A 16102-nucleotide genomic window follows, 5' to 3' on the forward strand; every position below is an offset into this window, starting at 1 on the left:
TGTGTAGCCCTTATCTATAAACGTGCCGATAGTGATTGGAGTCAAAGTTGCAACTATTTTTTTTTTACTCGTAGGTGTCATACATAAATGTGCATTAGAGAAGTGTTGCATGGCAGTTTTATTCCGGCTCCAAACATAAGCCGAACACGTGCCTTCAGAACTGGGTGCACGCTGCAATTGTGCCTTTAGCGATCATGGTTTTGTCTGTAGTAGATGCAGTACTCTGTTGCTTTATTTTGACTTCGGTCATTACACATGCTATGTCAAAAGACTCAAAAAACATAGAAAAGCAGCTAAACATTAAGGCCTCCAGCCCCTGTCTGCTTGTTGGCATAAAGCTCGTTTACTACATCATAATTATGATTCCATGTTCTGAAAGTTAATCTTCTTTTTATTTTATTTTTCTTGAAATTCAGAGGCTGTTTTACAGAGTTTGCTCTCCCTTTCTCTTTTTAAGGAAATTTGGCATTTATTGAAGTTTATTTCTCGGTGAATCTCCAATGATTTAAAATTGACTGTTTAATATTGCTTTACAGGCTGTTGAAATGTCTTCTAATTGATTTTATTTCTAATTAAGATGCATTGAATTGTTGCTGATAATCTATTATTCTCGATACTCTGTTATCTTAGATGATAAGATATCTGAACGCAAAAACATGTGAACACAGTAACGGCAGCTTTTTGTCTAAAGCTTTGAATGCGAAATCACATATACGTACTTAAATGAATACAAAGCACCGACATTTGTATTGCAACTTTAAAGCTCATTGTAATAGACGCAAGCATACTTTACGAGGTTGCTGCCACTTATTTAGCTGCGCCTCTTTCGATTGATGATCGTCAGCTTTGGAAATGTTCTTTGAACATTGAAAATGCCCTTTTAAAATTGGAGCTTCCGAATTGTGAAAAATTGTACCGGTAAGTGTTTATCCGGATTTATCTGAAAACACGGAGCCCTAAATATTATGGACAATCGATTGCCGACCATTTTTCCACCGAAAACGTCACTGTCACATGAGCTTGACAGTATTGTTGGGAGCATCACTTAATGAAGGATGCGATAGGAGCACATTTCTCTCAAAACACAGGAGTCTTGAGCACCGGTCAAATCAGGCATGAAGTTGCAATTGATAGAAATTGCTACTTTTACACTGCTTTTATGCAGAATAAGTACTGGATTCATCAAGAAAATGAAAACGCATTGATGTATCGTACCTTGTTTATTGTGGTCAGTAATATTAAGAATGCTGTGCCAAGCTGTGCCTAGATGTCAAACCTGACACACCCTGCTATTTTTCATCTAAAATTTCCTAATTTGCACCGAGCGTACGTCATGATGTAATTTATGTGGTTTCGGAGAAAAGCAATGCGAGAGTCATTTGCCGTGAATGCATTCTAATGTTTTCGGCTAGTGTAAATTTTTAGTTTGCCACTCAATAGAACACAGCGGGGCGTGCGTACGTGGCAGTACCTTATAAAAGCCACAGTAGCTCTACAGCACACAAATGTTCAAATCAACCCATGACAAAGACAGGCCAGTGTATCATGAAGTTTGCCTAGAGAAGATTGGTCTATTTCTGTCTTATAAATTGCTTTCTGCGTGTAGTGCTGTCATATTTTGCTTCTCAGCACCCCGACTTTCGATCGGCAGGATTTTTTTTACCACAGTTAGAAGGTGTTGCAGGGATACTTGAGGGTAGCACAGTCTAAGGACATTGACAAAAGAAGGTACATTTGAGACACCGAAGTGTCTCAGATATGCCTTTTTTTTTTTGCCCGTGTCGTTAGTCTGTGCTACCATCACTTATCATGATACCATACCAACAAGCCTAAATCGCCACCCTTTAAAGGACCAGTAAACAACCCCAAGATCTGAAAATTGTAATGACGAGAGATATGCGCACATGCTGCCGCGAGAATTTCACGAATACGTGCTTTTATAAAGAAGTTACTGGGGTCAGAACATTCGTTAAGGCTGGTGTCAAATTTTCGTGTGGCATGGGCATTCTTCTTAACCATAAGGAAGAGAAGGCATGACACCACATCAGCGATATGCCATTGGGGTGGAGCCAACAATTGCGCAGGGCTTCCCCCACGCATGAGCACGTTTCATAGTTGCGCGGAGAGGAAGTGCAGGGCAAGGAGCACCCTTCTTCTATCGGTAAAGTTGTGAGACTCCTCTCTATCTCCTCCTTAATTCTGGCAATACCGCTGCTCACGGCAGTCTCGGGCTGCACGAAATGGCAGAGGGAAGCGCAGGAAAATCAAAATGTAGACTGAATGGCCAAAACTGCACCATCGCAAGGCCAAGGTGCCGGTTCGTAAAGCGAAGGACCAATCAGCGAGCATGGTATGTCAAGTTGGCCATGGGCCTTGTTTGCTTCTCTGCAGTGTGAGGAGGGTTGGTCATTTGCGGCAACTGTTTTTCAAAAGGGGGGGTCTGCGCTGCTCGATGCTGTAGTATTCGAAAAACGTAATCACTGCTGTACTGTACGGATTGGTAAGCTTGTATAGGTGGTGGGAAAAAAAGAGGTCGGAGCCTGTTTACTAGCTCCTTAAAGGAAGCTGAAGAGGTCGTAGAACTCAATAGAACTTCGTAGTTATCAAGGACCAACATTGTTGTCGGTAATTTTGTCATTTGCTTTCGCACTTGTTGCAGCAGGAGCTTCAAAATTCCTGAAAGAAAAATTTGTCTTGCTCATCCCGCCAGCTCACCGAAACTGTCGGTGTGGAAATCTACGTCGTTTTCGGTTCCCTGGCGAAGCTGTTTTACACTGTAATACGTTCCCTGTTCACTAGACACCTTCAGCTCGTTGTCGTTTTCACTCAGCCATGTGCATATGTAGCACACTGAGACAGTGCAGGGAACTGCGTAGATTTCGTGTTTTTGATTAGCTTGTTTTGTCGAGATGCTATGAACTTGGCTGCAAAATGATGGCAAAACCAAGTGGACGCTCCATCACCCTCCGCTCAGTCGGCTTTGTAAGTGGAGCAAAAAATATGATCCATATTCCAAGTGCTACGTGTGCAAGCACCTCTCGTATCTTCAGCCATGGCCTCCATGACAAACTCATGATGTGCCATTGACGAAGCTAATTGAATAAGCACGCTTCTGCAGCACTGCTGTTGTAAATAACGTGGCGTAATGAGGATGATGTTATCATGTCTGCACAGCATCTCGAGAAGCCTTGTGTGGCCATAGCCTCTCCTGCCAAAATGTGCTATTTGCATAATCTTTTGAGAACTTGCATCGCTTTTCGTATTCAGAAGGGATAAAACCGACAGCCGTTCTTATACACACCAAGATCTTTTTTTTTTTTTTTTTTCCAACTGCTTCAGCTTTTCTTTAAAACAGTGGCCATTTGCAGATTACGGTTTCTGTGCCAGCAGCACTATTCATAGCATTCTTTTCAGAATGAGCAATGCGAATAATGGTATTGTCTCATCGGCTGCTGTTGTGAATGAGTCAAGTAGGGCTGAAGGATGCCATGGTAAATGTAGACTTTCACATCACTGCAGCCAAGGAATTTATCAGTCTTCTAATTGTCTGTCTCATTTAATGTAATCTCATGGAACCGCACATTGCACCCTAACAGCTGTGCTCAAATGTGAAATTAAGGTGTATAGTAATTGTCTCACACGCCTTCCCCCACCTTTTCTCTCTCTCTTTCTTTTTTTCTTGACTTTTATAAGGCTTCACTCGCAAACAAAACCATAGCGCTTCACGGCACAGACTACTCAGTGACGTTTGGGAAGGTTCAGAATTGTTTTGGTCTTTTTTGTTAAAATTACGGCACAGGGCATGACTCATCAAATTCACTGAAGAGCTTTCACGAGTGCCTCTGGTAACCCTGGAAAGTTCAGTCACTGATGTATAAAAGACAGTGTTTTGCCAGTGATCAAATTACCGGCAACCAACAGCTGTGCTTATTGTACTATAGCACATATTGCTTTTTCTTTTTTTTTCCCTCTCAATCACCTCTCCTTCCTCCAGGCACAACCTTGCTCAATAAAGAGGTTCATTTTCAACAGTCATATCGTCACCTCCTTCATTGTCCTGACCACATAGTGTAATCATTCGTGTCTGTGGTTACTTTTATTTTTACTATTTTCTCAATGTTTTTTCTTGGCATGTGTGCGCTCATGAAAGAGTTCTAACAGATGTAACACTTGGTTATATTGTAATGTCACACAGCAACGTATTAAAGTAACCAATGCATTTTTGTGGGTTCTGTAAAAGATGTTTTGGGGAGAGCCAATTTTTTTAGCACTGTCTAATGTTTGTGTGCTTGTTGCTTCCTTTTCACTTAGCCCGCAGGGGAAGAAGTTCCGCTCACGGAACGAGTTGGCAGCCTATTTGGAGGAGGTGAAGAGCACACTCACGGTGTCGGACTTTGACTTTACTGTCAAGGGTGAGCAGTCCAAGGCCAAATCAGCTGGACTGCCTCCACCACCGTCGGCACTAAAGCCAGTAACGCCAACTCCAGTCAAGCGGGAAAAGAAAGTGTCACCCGAGAAAAAGCCAAAGTCCAGCAAGAAGTCGAAATCTGAGACGAAGCCACCTGTCGAAAAAAGGGTACCGGCAGAAAAGAAGACACAGTCGGTAAAGAAGGCTGCCCCCGAAAAGAAGGTGTCTTCTTCCGGGGCCAAGCCAGTGTCTTCACCAGCGCCACGAACAGGTCGTAAGTTAATGGTCAGACTCAATTTCACTTCCCCGAAAAAGCGAATACTGAAAAACTACTCTGAGAATAAGGTTGAAAGTGGGGACACGGGGGGCGGGACGGATGATAGTTCGGAAAGCCCGATTCCGGTAAAGTGCGAAAATCAAGTGCCACCGGAAGCAACGGACGAGAAGAAGCGGACTGAGACAGGGCTCAGCACGCCAGAAGTGGATTCTGGCGCTGTTTCAGGAGCAGATAGCACACCCAAGAGCGAGCCTGTTACGAAGAAGAACAAAGAAAACGCCGTAGACAAAGTCTCAACTAAAAAGAAAAAGAAGAAGGAAAAAGAGGAGGCACCGGCAAAAAAGCCCGACAAAGTTGTGACTGCGAGAAAGGAAGCTCCACAGAAGCCTGAAAGCCGGATGCGGAAACGAAAAATAGTGGAAGTTGAGGACATGCTTTTCAAAGAGTTTGACAGGCTCGAACGGAAGCCAGTAGTGAAGCCAAAAGCAGTACCTGAGGAGAAGAAGGTCGAGTCTAAAGACAGCATAGCAGATGATGTGGCTGCCATCAAAGCAGCTGACGCTAAGGTTGCTCCAGTGCCAGATGAGAGCAGGAAAGACCAAGCGAAAGAAAAGCATGAGGGAAAGAAGATCAAGAAAGTGGAGGGCAAATCTAAGACTAAGGCAGAGCCAGAAATGAAAGTTGAAACCAAACAAGAATCTGAATCCCATCCAAAAGTAAAAGAGCAGACTCCCAAGGTTAAAGGTCATCAAAAGGGCAAAGCTCAAGTGAAGGACAAATCGCATGCTAAGCCGGAAAATCAGAATGATACTGAGCGTAAGTCTAAAGTAAAGCCTGTGCCAGTACCACAGCCAGAGTTAGAAGCCGCAGATAAGCCTGAAGCCCACTCTGAAAGTGTGGCTGATTCTGAGGCCCCAGATCAGTCTGGCAGCCAACCCGAGCCACAAGCAGCTCCTGAATCAGAAGATCAGCCTGAGCCTGATGTTCAAGCAGAGCCCGAAGCTTCATCCATGTTCGAAGACAAAGCAAAGTCCGAGGCTGAGCTCGAAGCCCGGCCAGACTTCGATGGCCACTCGAAGTCCAAGCTCCTTATTGAAACACCTGTTCAGTCTAAAGCCACGACCCACCCCAAGGCCGAGTCAAAACCTCCGTCAGAGGGCAAGTCGGAGGCAAAGCTTCAGGAGAAACAAAGAACGAAGCGCCTGAAAGAAGAAGATGTTGTTAACCGCATAGCAAAAAGATCTAGAAAGGACAGTGAACAAAAGAAGGAGACAGAAGAAAGTTCTGAAACTGGTGCACCTGAAAATGGTGCAGAAAAGGATAGGCAGGACTCGGCATTAGAGCCGGGTGAGGCTGCCCCCAAGTCGACACACACGCCAGAGGTACAAGCTTCACCTAAGAAAGGTAAGAAGGAGGGTGAAAAAGATAAGGTGAAGGAAAAGGATGCAGCCGAATCAAAGCCGGTGCGGGAAAAAAGCAAGCGGCAAGCGGAGCGGCAGTCGAGGAAACATGACATTGAGAAGGCACTGTCTTTGGACACCAGGCACGGTACCGAGAGGCAATCCCGAAGAGCTGGCAAGGCAGACAAGCCGCTGTCACCAGGCATGAAACGTGATGGTGAACGGCAACCAAGAAAAGGTAAGAAGGCTGAGAAGACGCTCTCTCCTGGTGCGAAGCACATCTCAGATCGGCAATCCAGGCGGGGCACAAAGGTGCAGTCTCCGGAGGCAAAGCGTGACGAAAACAGCAACAAAAGCGACGACCAACTGTCCAGCATAGAACCGGAGTCGCAGTTTCCTACTGAGGAGCAGATCAGAGAGGCTGCTCGTGCGAAACTAGCAAGCAAGATCGAGAAACCGGTGGATCCGTACGAAATACCGCTGCCCCCTCCCATCGACATTCCGTCTGTACCAGATGAGGACGAAGAGGACGACATGGCTGTTGACGAGGCTGCGACCGAGATGTCGCAGCGAGAGCTGAGGTTGTTCGAGATGAGCCCGCACCTGATCGAACACAGTTACACCAAGATCCCCGACGACGAAGATGCGGATGCCGCAGAGAAACCGCATACGCCGTCGCCTTCCCGCAAAAGGGGCCGATCATTAGTGTCTGAGAACGAAGCCGAGCTCGACGAGGCGGGCAAGTCACCCTCGCCACGACGTCGGCAGCGGCGCAAGAAGGGAGTCGGCGAGAATGCCGTGCAGCACGAAGTGAAGGAGGATAAGTCGGCAGCCCTTATTGTGGGCCAGAGCTGAACAGTGTGAAAGGCTGGCTCACTCGTGCCTCACACACTTTTGATTGTTGCCTTGGCTCTTTTGCTCCGAGGTCTTTAACCTGTATTTATCAAAGACTGAACCATTGCAGCAAAAAAAGCTCCACTCCCTCTTTCTGTCGCTGGAAATTATGGCCTTAGGCATACATGTCTTTTGGGTCCTATTGGTGACCTTTATATCATGCAAAGCTCTCAAAAAGGCGAGAAATGAGGGTGGTTGATCATTAATCTAGCAGTTTCTTGTTTTCTTTTTTTTTTCTGACCTGTTTGGAATGTTCTTATGGTGGTTAATAATCGGCACTGAGGCTTACGAACATCGTTTGTTTGGTTGGAGGAGAGAGGTGGGACTGTTGTTTGTTTTCTGTTTTAAATCTGGGGGGGCTTTTTTTGTACACGCATTTCTGGATTGTCATTACTAGGTTGTATCATGCATGGTGCATAAAGCAGCAGGTGCCGCATTAATTTGTTCATAGCAAGTTGTACCTTGTTCGACCATGGACTATCATGTACAGTAATGAGACGTGTCATAAATTCATGGCCGTGTTTACTGTATCGTCAGTGTTCATTCACGGGCCGCACATAGTTTGGTCAGTGGAAATGGTCTGCTGCTGAAAGGGGGGGGGGGCTGTTTCGTAAAATGCGTAAAACGAATGAGACGTCGCAGCCAATACTACAATTCTATGATGTGTTGAATGCAAACAAGATTGCATCTTTTGCAATGACGATATTGTCGACCATCAAGTGCACCTTTAATTGGTCCTGGCTGTAAAAAAAAAAGATGTTTAGTTAGCTCATATGGAGCTTGAAACCTTTTCGATGGGATGCTTGCAAATTTAACAGCTCGTCCTTTTAGATGTTTCAGTTACGCCGCCCGAGGGTGAGAAAAGATCACATCTTCTGGGCGCTTGTGAAAACACTGTAGTGCATAAAAACCGTGAAACTTTTCGTTAAACGTAGCTCCTCGATTGTACTGACTTTATAAATCTTAGTTAAGCGACTACAGACGTGTTTTATTCTTGTCTTGTGCACAGACGCTGTTGAAAGGTGCGCATCTTTTTGTTCCACCTCAATGAATCGGGCTTGTGCGGAGTTCCGACTGTAAGATGTTTCTAACGGTCATTTTAACACCTTCCTTGAACATGTGTTTCGGAACTAAAAAATATTGCTCTACAACTGGCAACAAGGCTACTTTTGTGCAGTGCAGTTTTGGCGTTGTTTTGAGGACTAAACCGAGGCATTTGGGAATAGTCGTTAGTGCAGTCGTTGTCTTGATGGCTGGCATGATTGGTACAACTCTTTAGGAAGGAGTATTTGGCTATTGTGCACTATTTCGGCACAGTGATTTATCGTTTACGAATGTCTTCACGCCTTCGTCACTGAAGGGGAGGGAGAAAAAGGTCCGAGGCAACATGGAAAGAAAAAAAGGAGATCATTGTACAAAGGTGTACATAATAGCATGGCTGTTTTTTCATCAAGTCAGTGCTTTTTGACCCATATATCTTTTGTTATTTTTTTCTTGAAAAACGTCATGACATTTTTTTCGTATACAACACCCCCATTACAGTTTGCAGCCTATTTGTAAATTTATGAGTGAAGGAAGAGAAAATTTCGAGGGCTGATTTCTTTGTGTGGCACAACCTAACTGAAAATTTGCTTGTTTTAGTAAAGGTTTTGTACATTTATGGCATTTATGTCGAATGGCCTTGGCTGATGTCGAATGGCCTTGGCTGCTCTCTTTTTTCTCTCATCGGCTTTCATCGTGTCGGCAAAATCGCTCAGTAGTACAATTGTGAGAAGCTCTGTGACATTTCTGTTGAAACGTGTTTTGAAGGCACGCACACTTACGCCCAATAAAATATAAGGGGAGTGCCGACCTGAACATCTTTTTGCGTGAAGTTGCGTCTTTGCGCCATTGAATTCGTTTACCAGTGATTTTAGTATTTGCACTGGGTGGCATCAAAGCATTTATGCCGTCAGAAACGAAACCACTGTTTGAGCCGTCGCACAACTAAGCACCGTCAAAAGCTAAAACTTCCTTAGCCATTTTGATCACATAATACACACACAGGGCAGACACAGAAAAATCTCCAGGGAGATGAACTTGGCTGTGATGATTTTTCTTCGCGTTCATGCTTTCCTTTGAAAACAAACCCTATGTGAAAAGTACTACGCTCACAGTGGTAAATGCTATGAAAAAAAAAAAAAAGCTTGTGATATAATAATTTGTGTGATTAGACATAATGCACAGTCCCCGTAGTTTCGGGGAATGGGTCATTCCAATGTGTGTGTGGGCATTGCTTTTTTGAGGATACCTGTATCATTTCTTCATAGTCTCAGCTTGCATGGCACCACATTTTGCATCAAGCAAAAGGGGAGGCCAAAAGAGAGGAGAAAAAAAAGGAAGGTCATCACGCCCTGCTATTCCCTAGGAGGTTTTATCGACAAATGATTCACAAGTTTTATAAAAAAATACACAAACTGCATAAGTGCTGTGTGTCTCATGTTTCCCTAATTGTGCAAATCCACTGTAAATTGCTACGACTGGCACTCTGCCTTCCCTTTGCTTATCCCTCTCCGTATAATTCCACTGTAGTATTTCATGACAAATCATTGTTCAGTACAATAAAGAACTCATTATCATGCTGTCCACAAATAGTTGTTGTCGTTTTTGGGGAGCATAGCACTCGAATATGGGTTTTGGCATAAAAAATTTTATTTGACATTAAAAGAGCATATGTTCTAGGTTGGAAACGACCATTTAACTAGCAAGCAAGAACTAAACAACTGTAATATCTCAAGGTGCTCTACTTTGCGCTAAGTCTCGTGTATTGGGCTGCATTTACTGGTGACATTTCATAGATGTGTGTGTTCATGTGTGTGTGTCCATGTGTGTGTGTGTTTCATAGATGTGTAGAAATGCACCTCACAAATTAGCTTGTTTTGAAAAATTTTTGTCGGTACCCTTTTAAGGACGTAGCAATAAGTATTGTGCTTTTGTAAACGTTCCGTTAATGAAGAAATGGGATAAATGTAGGAAGGTATGTAGGAAGGTATTGGTGTTGTTACTACAATTGTGGCAGGAACTTCAGGTGTAAAATACATTTCAGTAATTAGTTTCTTTGGTCAACAACTGAAACATTTAGTGATAGTGTTTATGATGCAAATTAAATACAGCTTAGAATATGTAATGAGGATTTATTTTAGACACAGAAGTCATTTGGGCAGTTTTTACATTTTGGTCTGTTTAAATTTTTCGTAGGATTGTGATGCATTCTCTTGCTGAGCCACCAATTCAAAGCAGGTGATAACGACTGGCAGAGCATGGCCTCTGAAATCACAGGTGCGACATTGTAACAGACCACATTGTTTTCAGGTGGCCTGGTTGGAACTGCGGATGAATGTGCGAGCTGTTCAGTCATCATTTTGTAGCTAAGCCATCCTTTAGGATGATTTGTACATGAAAACTGTTGTGCGGAATTCTTTGAAGGGCAGTTTGACAATCTAGGTAGATTAATTTCTTGCGATGTTATTTCTTTAACATGAATCTAAAGGAGCACTCACACAAAGTTTTGAAGGTGAAATAATGAGCGAGATAGATTTATATGGAGACATGCGCAACATCTACGAGGTATCATCGAGGGCAAATATAGCATAGAACACAATCAAAATCAATTTAAAGTGCATGCTGCACAACTTCACGAGGTGTGGAGCCCCCGGTGACGCCGACTACAACATAGGAACGATGTAAAAAACTTATTTCACAAGCTTGTGTTGGCTGTTTGCTAGGACGCCTTGCACTTGCACTACCTTTAAATTCCTCCTCTGTGCCTACGGCTTCGCATTGCCAGCGGTTTTTACAATGCCCCCAAAACTGCCCTTCCAAACCGAAACTGCAACTGAGCACTCTAGAAATGTTTTAAGTAAATAATCATCATGAGTTCGTGCAAAACAAGCTTCCCAGCCGTGATTAGTAGGTCGTAAGCTATCTATTGCAACAACAACAAAAAAAAAGTGCACACTAGTGTATATGCTCCAGTCTACGAAATTAGTGTCGTGAATTGCATCCACACAAAGCAGTGGCATGTAGAAGCAAAGTAGAGGAGAAAGACAACAAAGCATTGTAAAAGAAATACCTGGGAACCAAAAACAAGCACTAATAGTAAACTTGGCACCAGAAACATGACCATGTAGGAACACAGATAGTATGGTTGCCCAGTTTGCAATTGACATAAACATGCAACAACCATTCAAAAGTTGCTGCTGCTGGAGCAAGGAACCTTGTGGGTGGCGTGAGAAAACAATCGCGTTCTTATTAAAGTTAGCCACTGTGTTTTCTGTTCGCACAAGCAAACATGAATATATGTTGCACTAATTCCCTGAACATTCTCTTTCCACATAGCTGGGATCAAGGGTAGTGATTCGAACCTTATTTCAGTCCCACTGCCAGTTAAACTTGCATCAACATTTCACTTTGCGAGCTCGGAGTGATGCAGTAGCCAACGGGTGCCATCACAGCTGTCGGAGGAGTTCAACGGAGCGCATCTGTTTTCCCACACCTTTCGCCCTCTTCTGCTCTAGTGCTAGCTGTGCTTAACGACCTCGGATCTGCACAGTGCTCTTGCATTACATTGATGGGGGCACACTGTCCTGTGTTTTATTGTCTGTAGTATCTGTGAGAATTGTTTCTCTCAGCAAAATATCAGTTCCTGTTATAGAGCAGAAGTTTCCCATACATGACGTGACAACTTTCAGAACTTGCACCACCTCACAAGGCCGTCTTCAGAAAGGTCACGTCCGGTCTTTCTCAACTTTTAAATGTGTCCGTTCCAAGTCTCCTTACTTGCCCAAGCTCTACTCTGTATCGAAGTGGCTGATGTATCTCCGAGACCACTTATGCAATGCTGGCAGCTTATCTACAATTGTGGCCGATATGGCATTTGGGAGTTGGCGGTGAACATGACTGTAGAAATTAATACCATGCTGTGTGGACATATTGAGGACTACAAAAATATCCTGGTTAGCTTAAAACGGGGATCTCAAACTTCGAGTTGGCTTGTGGGCTGCAGTCATAAAATTCAGGCCCACAGGGGCCGGAATAGTGAAGAAGATTTTAGCGCGTTTGTAAAAGAATACAAAAGAAAAGAGTACAGAGCATAGGTCGGCGGAAAAATTGGAGCTCTCTCAGATAAACTCGCGAAGTATCTGTTGCGCTTGGGGCTCACTCAGGCTAGACTTCCGAATATCTTCCTCGACCGGACGCACTCGGACACTCTCACTAAAGTCTTCCGCCACTGGACTCGCTCTGGCTCCATACCCGTTCCGAGTCGGAGGGACTCGACTCATGAGTGAGTTCACCGACCTATGACACAGAGCAAGCGTGTGCACCTTATTGGGGGAGACTTGGGAATGGAAGCAAAGAGGCGTTACGCATCCACTGAATGTCATTACCATCCTCCACTGAGTGTAAACAGCGAGCTGTTCAGCAGGCAAGTATCTTGCTATAAGTAGAGCTCAGTGGTCAAAAGCGAACCACCCCCTTTTCACTTAACAGTGAGACGGTTCCTGCCATGGCATAGCATCTGCGTGAGTGGGCAACAGCACCATGGATAGAATGTCGAAAAGATGAAAGGGAGGAAAAATCAGACAAGGTAACTATGAAAACATTTTCTTTTTGAGGATCATTTACGACCTTGTTCTTGACATGTGGCAGTTTGGGCTAGTTGGTATGACATGATGATAAAAAAAAAAAACGACGACGACAATGAGACGTGAAGAACACGAGCGCTCGTGTCCTTCTTGTCTCTTTGTTGTAGTTCTGTTCTCGCCTGTTCTCTATCGTCTTGTCCTTGACATCGAAATCGGCGTGAATGGATTTTTGAGCAGACAACAGCATTCCAACTGACTGAAATTAGGAGTGTCATTTTGAACAATGTTTGCTGCACTTCTTTTTAGTCCTGTTCGAAAAAATAAAGCAGTTTTTGAACTGGTGTGGCTCAGTAAATTTAGTCTTCGGCACCTTGTGCACAGTGATGGAGTTAAATGTGCTTAACTATTTGAACAGTAAAAGTATCAATTCTGCTCAGTTAGGAATCTTAGGGGAAAAGGACCATCTAATATCGATTGAAATTAAATAGAAAATTTCTGGGAGTCCATTAGGGAGTGAAGCTTAATATTGATACGGGACTTTCGTTTAAGTGAGAAATAGGAAGAAAAAGTGTCTGCGTTCTGGGCCAGGAGTTTAAAAAGCAAGGCACAGTCTGATTCATGGCCCGTCCCCTGGGTGGGTTGCGCCATGCTGTTGAGCAACCAACCAACCTTCCTTCTGCGGCCATACGTTATCTCGCCTGTACATCTCTCACCGTAACATCATTGATGGAGAGTGCTAGGTAACACCTTGGAGCACCGGACAAGTAGGGCAGAAGATGCATCCCTGGAGCTTTGCCGAAGCAGCAGACTCGCAGGATTGCCGCCGCTACTAGTCATCATGAACCCTGACGGTGAAATCCAACCAGCTGCGCCTAACGCTTCTGGACACCATTACAGGGAACAGCGCCCATTCTCTGGGAAACCTGACGAATACGTCAAGGAATGGCTCAAGCACTATCGGCGGGTGAGTCTGTATAACCACTGGAACACTGCCAGCCAGCACAACTATGTACCACTTTTCCTTGAGGGAACCTCGTTGATGTGGTACGAGAACCATGAGGAGAATTTGACCGCTTGTGCGAACTTCGTCGACGATTAAGAAGTGTTTTGGAGATACGACCATGACAAAGAAGGGTGCTGAGCCAACATGCTCAAGTCCCTGGGGAAATGTGTACGATATATATTCAGGAAGTTCTCAAGCTGTGCAAGAGTGTGGACCCACTAATGACTGATGAGGATAAGGTCGGGCATCTCCTTAAGGGAATTGCGGAGGATATCTACCACTACCTTATAGGAAATGATGACTTGCAACAGTAGGCGAATGACATCATCCAACATTGCTTAATATTTGAGGCCCTCAAAGCTTGACGCATTTCAGCAAAGTTTGGTAGCCCCCCAACGTAACTACGGTCGCGATCATCGATGTTGTCCCTCTACCCAGCAACCTGGCGTCATCAATACGACAAATAGTGCGCGAAGAACTTGATTGGCGGGACGCTGCTGCGCAGTCTATAGCACATGGCCACAGATCTGTCAGGTCATGCGGTCACGCACCTGTGCCCATCAACGCTACGGGCTTCGTCAACTCAAGGACGCCGGTACAGTCACATCGTCGTGCCTATATGTCTGATCCGTGAAACGACTCCGTACAAAGGTCACCCCCTGATATGGCAGCATGGCAAGATTATCCCGCTGACCATCTTCAGCAGCGAGTGGGGCGTGAATCACCTGTGTGCTTTTACTGTATTGTTTGTGGATATATAGCCAGCTTTGCTCAGAGTGGCGCCGGGCACCTCTGTCGCAGTATCAACAAACCCCAGCATCCTCACAGCGTGCAAGTACTCGGGGAGACTATCGCTTGCCACCGAACGGCTACTACAGAATTAACTTTCAACAGACCTTCTGCAGTGATTCTCTGGCTCTTGTGTGGAGTGTGACGCCACCAGCCTCCTCCTCCCGCCAGCATCGGTCACCGCCACCAGGTCGTCGGCGTCTCACTTCTCCTCCTCCGCTGGGAAACTAGACGCCGCAGCCGATGGAGGTGAGGTCGCCGGACATTCTTCATTGTGTGCAGATATGCCTCCGCCAGTATCTATGCTACAGAATAAGGTCAGTGTTCTTATAGATGGTGTGCCCACGTCAGCTATAGTTGACATGGGAGCAACTGTTCCTGCCATGAGCGGAAATTTTAGGAGTCGTCTCAGTAAGTTAGTGATGTCCTCTTGGGAAACCCAGACAATGTTCCGTGCAGTGAGTGGAGAACCGTTGCACCCAGTGGAAGAATGTACTGCAACTGTTACTCTCGGCGCTAAATTGTTTAAGGCAGATTTTGCAGTTCTTTTGAATTCTACTCACGACGTTATCCTGGGTATGGACTTTCTGAAAAAATGTGGAGCCACTGCGGATTGCTCAGCTGGTGAAATATTACTGTCTGGTGTTTGTGGGGAGCCCATGCGCTGCGATTAGGCCATCGCAGTCGTTGATAGCATAACTTTGCTGGCCCCGTCGATAGTTCAAGTGCCTGTTGATGTTTGTGGTATCACAGCAGGTAACGTTCACCTTTTAGTTCACCCAATCTAGCTGAGCTGTGCGAAGAGGGATGTGGTTGTACCACATTGTGCGATTTCTGCAAGTATTGGCAAAGCCTCAGTTTGGGTTAGGTGCCTAAATGAAACAAGTTTCTAAAGTAGTGTAACTGATTGTTCTCAAGCCGTCCTCCTCACTCTCTCGATTACCCCCTCTTTTTCTCTGCCATCCGCGTCTGTAATTGGTGGATTCCTTGCACGTGATCTTGCAAATGGCTGGTGGTGTTATTTATCATTATGCAAAAGGTTCAAAACGAGTGTGCATGCGCATATGGCTCCAGCCGGATTCTCGCCGTGACCAAAGACGAAATCGTAGTCAGAACATAAACTGAAGAGGAGGAGCGTTTTATTGTGCGCCAAGTGGACCATGATTGTTTCGTGGTGCTCGCTCAATGCAACATACACGTTTTTCAACAATGCTGCGTTGCCATAAAACAACAGAAAACGGTTTCGCTCTCTTCCAACTTACTTCGTGCTTTCTGAGATGAAGCACACCGTAAAGTGTAGCTACGAAACATTTCACGCGAATGTACGTCGACGCATATCTGCGAAGGGAGTTTACTTGTCGGTTTTATTAAAATGCCAGGCATGCTTCTAATGCGCGAGTAGGGCATGCCAGTTGGTACAAATACTTGTGCGTATGCACGTATACAGAGCAGCTGTAGGTTGTAATCAATGCACCTTCTGAAACATTTCACGCTTGAGCCGAAACGCGCTGCTTCGAGACACCGCACCAGTAGAACTCTCACTTTTCAGGAAGTTCCAAGCACTGCATCAGAATCACCTGGCATCACTATTGTCCAAATGGGCACATTTAAAAAAAGAAACGGTCATCGCAGTGCTGCTTGTCAGGCGTTCGTACCAGTCTGGCCGTATTTTTTTTCTTGCGTGTGCACAAGCCGGCTGTATCGTTA

The 16102-nt window shown here is 44.9% G+C and overlaps 1 protein-coding gene across 3 annotated transcripts in view; it reads left to right on the top strand.

Moving 5' to 3' along the window:
- The window catches only part of LOC142791688 (uncharacterized), a 99962-nt gene that overhangs the window by 17521 nt on the left and 66339 nt on the right, over positions 1-16102 (top strand). For 2 of the 3 annotated variants that reach the window (XM_075885528.1, XM_075885527.1), the window contains exon 4: positions 4312-9610. In XM_075885528.1, the coding sequence (XP_075741643.1) occupies positions 4312-6940 (2629 nt within the window). In that variant the 3' untranslated portion in view covers positions 6941-9610. Of the gene's footprint in view, positions 1-4311; positions 9611-16102 lie in introns of those variants that run through there. The other variant, XM_075885529.1, reaches the window with a different exon arrangement.

The sequence above is a fragment of the Rhipicephalus microplus genome, unplaced genomic scaffold, assembly GCF_043290135.1.
Source record: "Rhipicephalus microplus isolate Deutch F79 unplaced genomic scaffold, USDA_Rmic scaffold_182, whole genome shotgun sequence".
In the NCBI taxonomy this organism is placed as follows: Eukaryota; Metazoa; Arthropoda; class Arachnida; order Ixodida; family Ixodidae; genus Rhipicephalus; species Rhipicephalus microplus.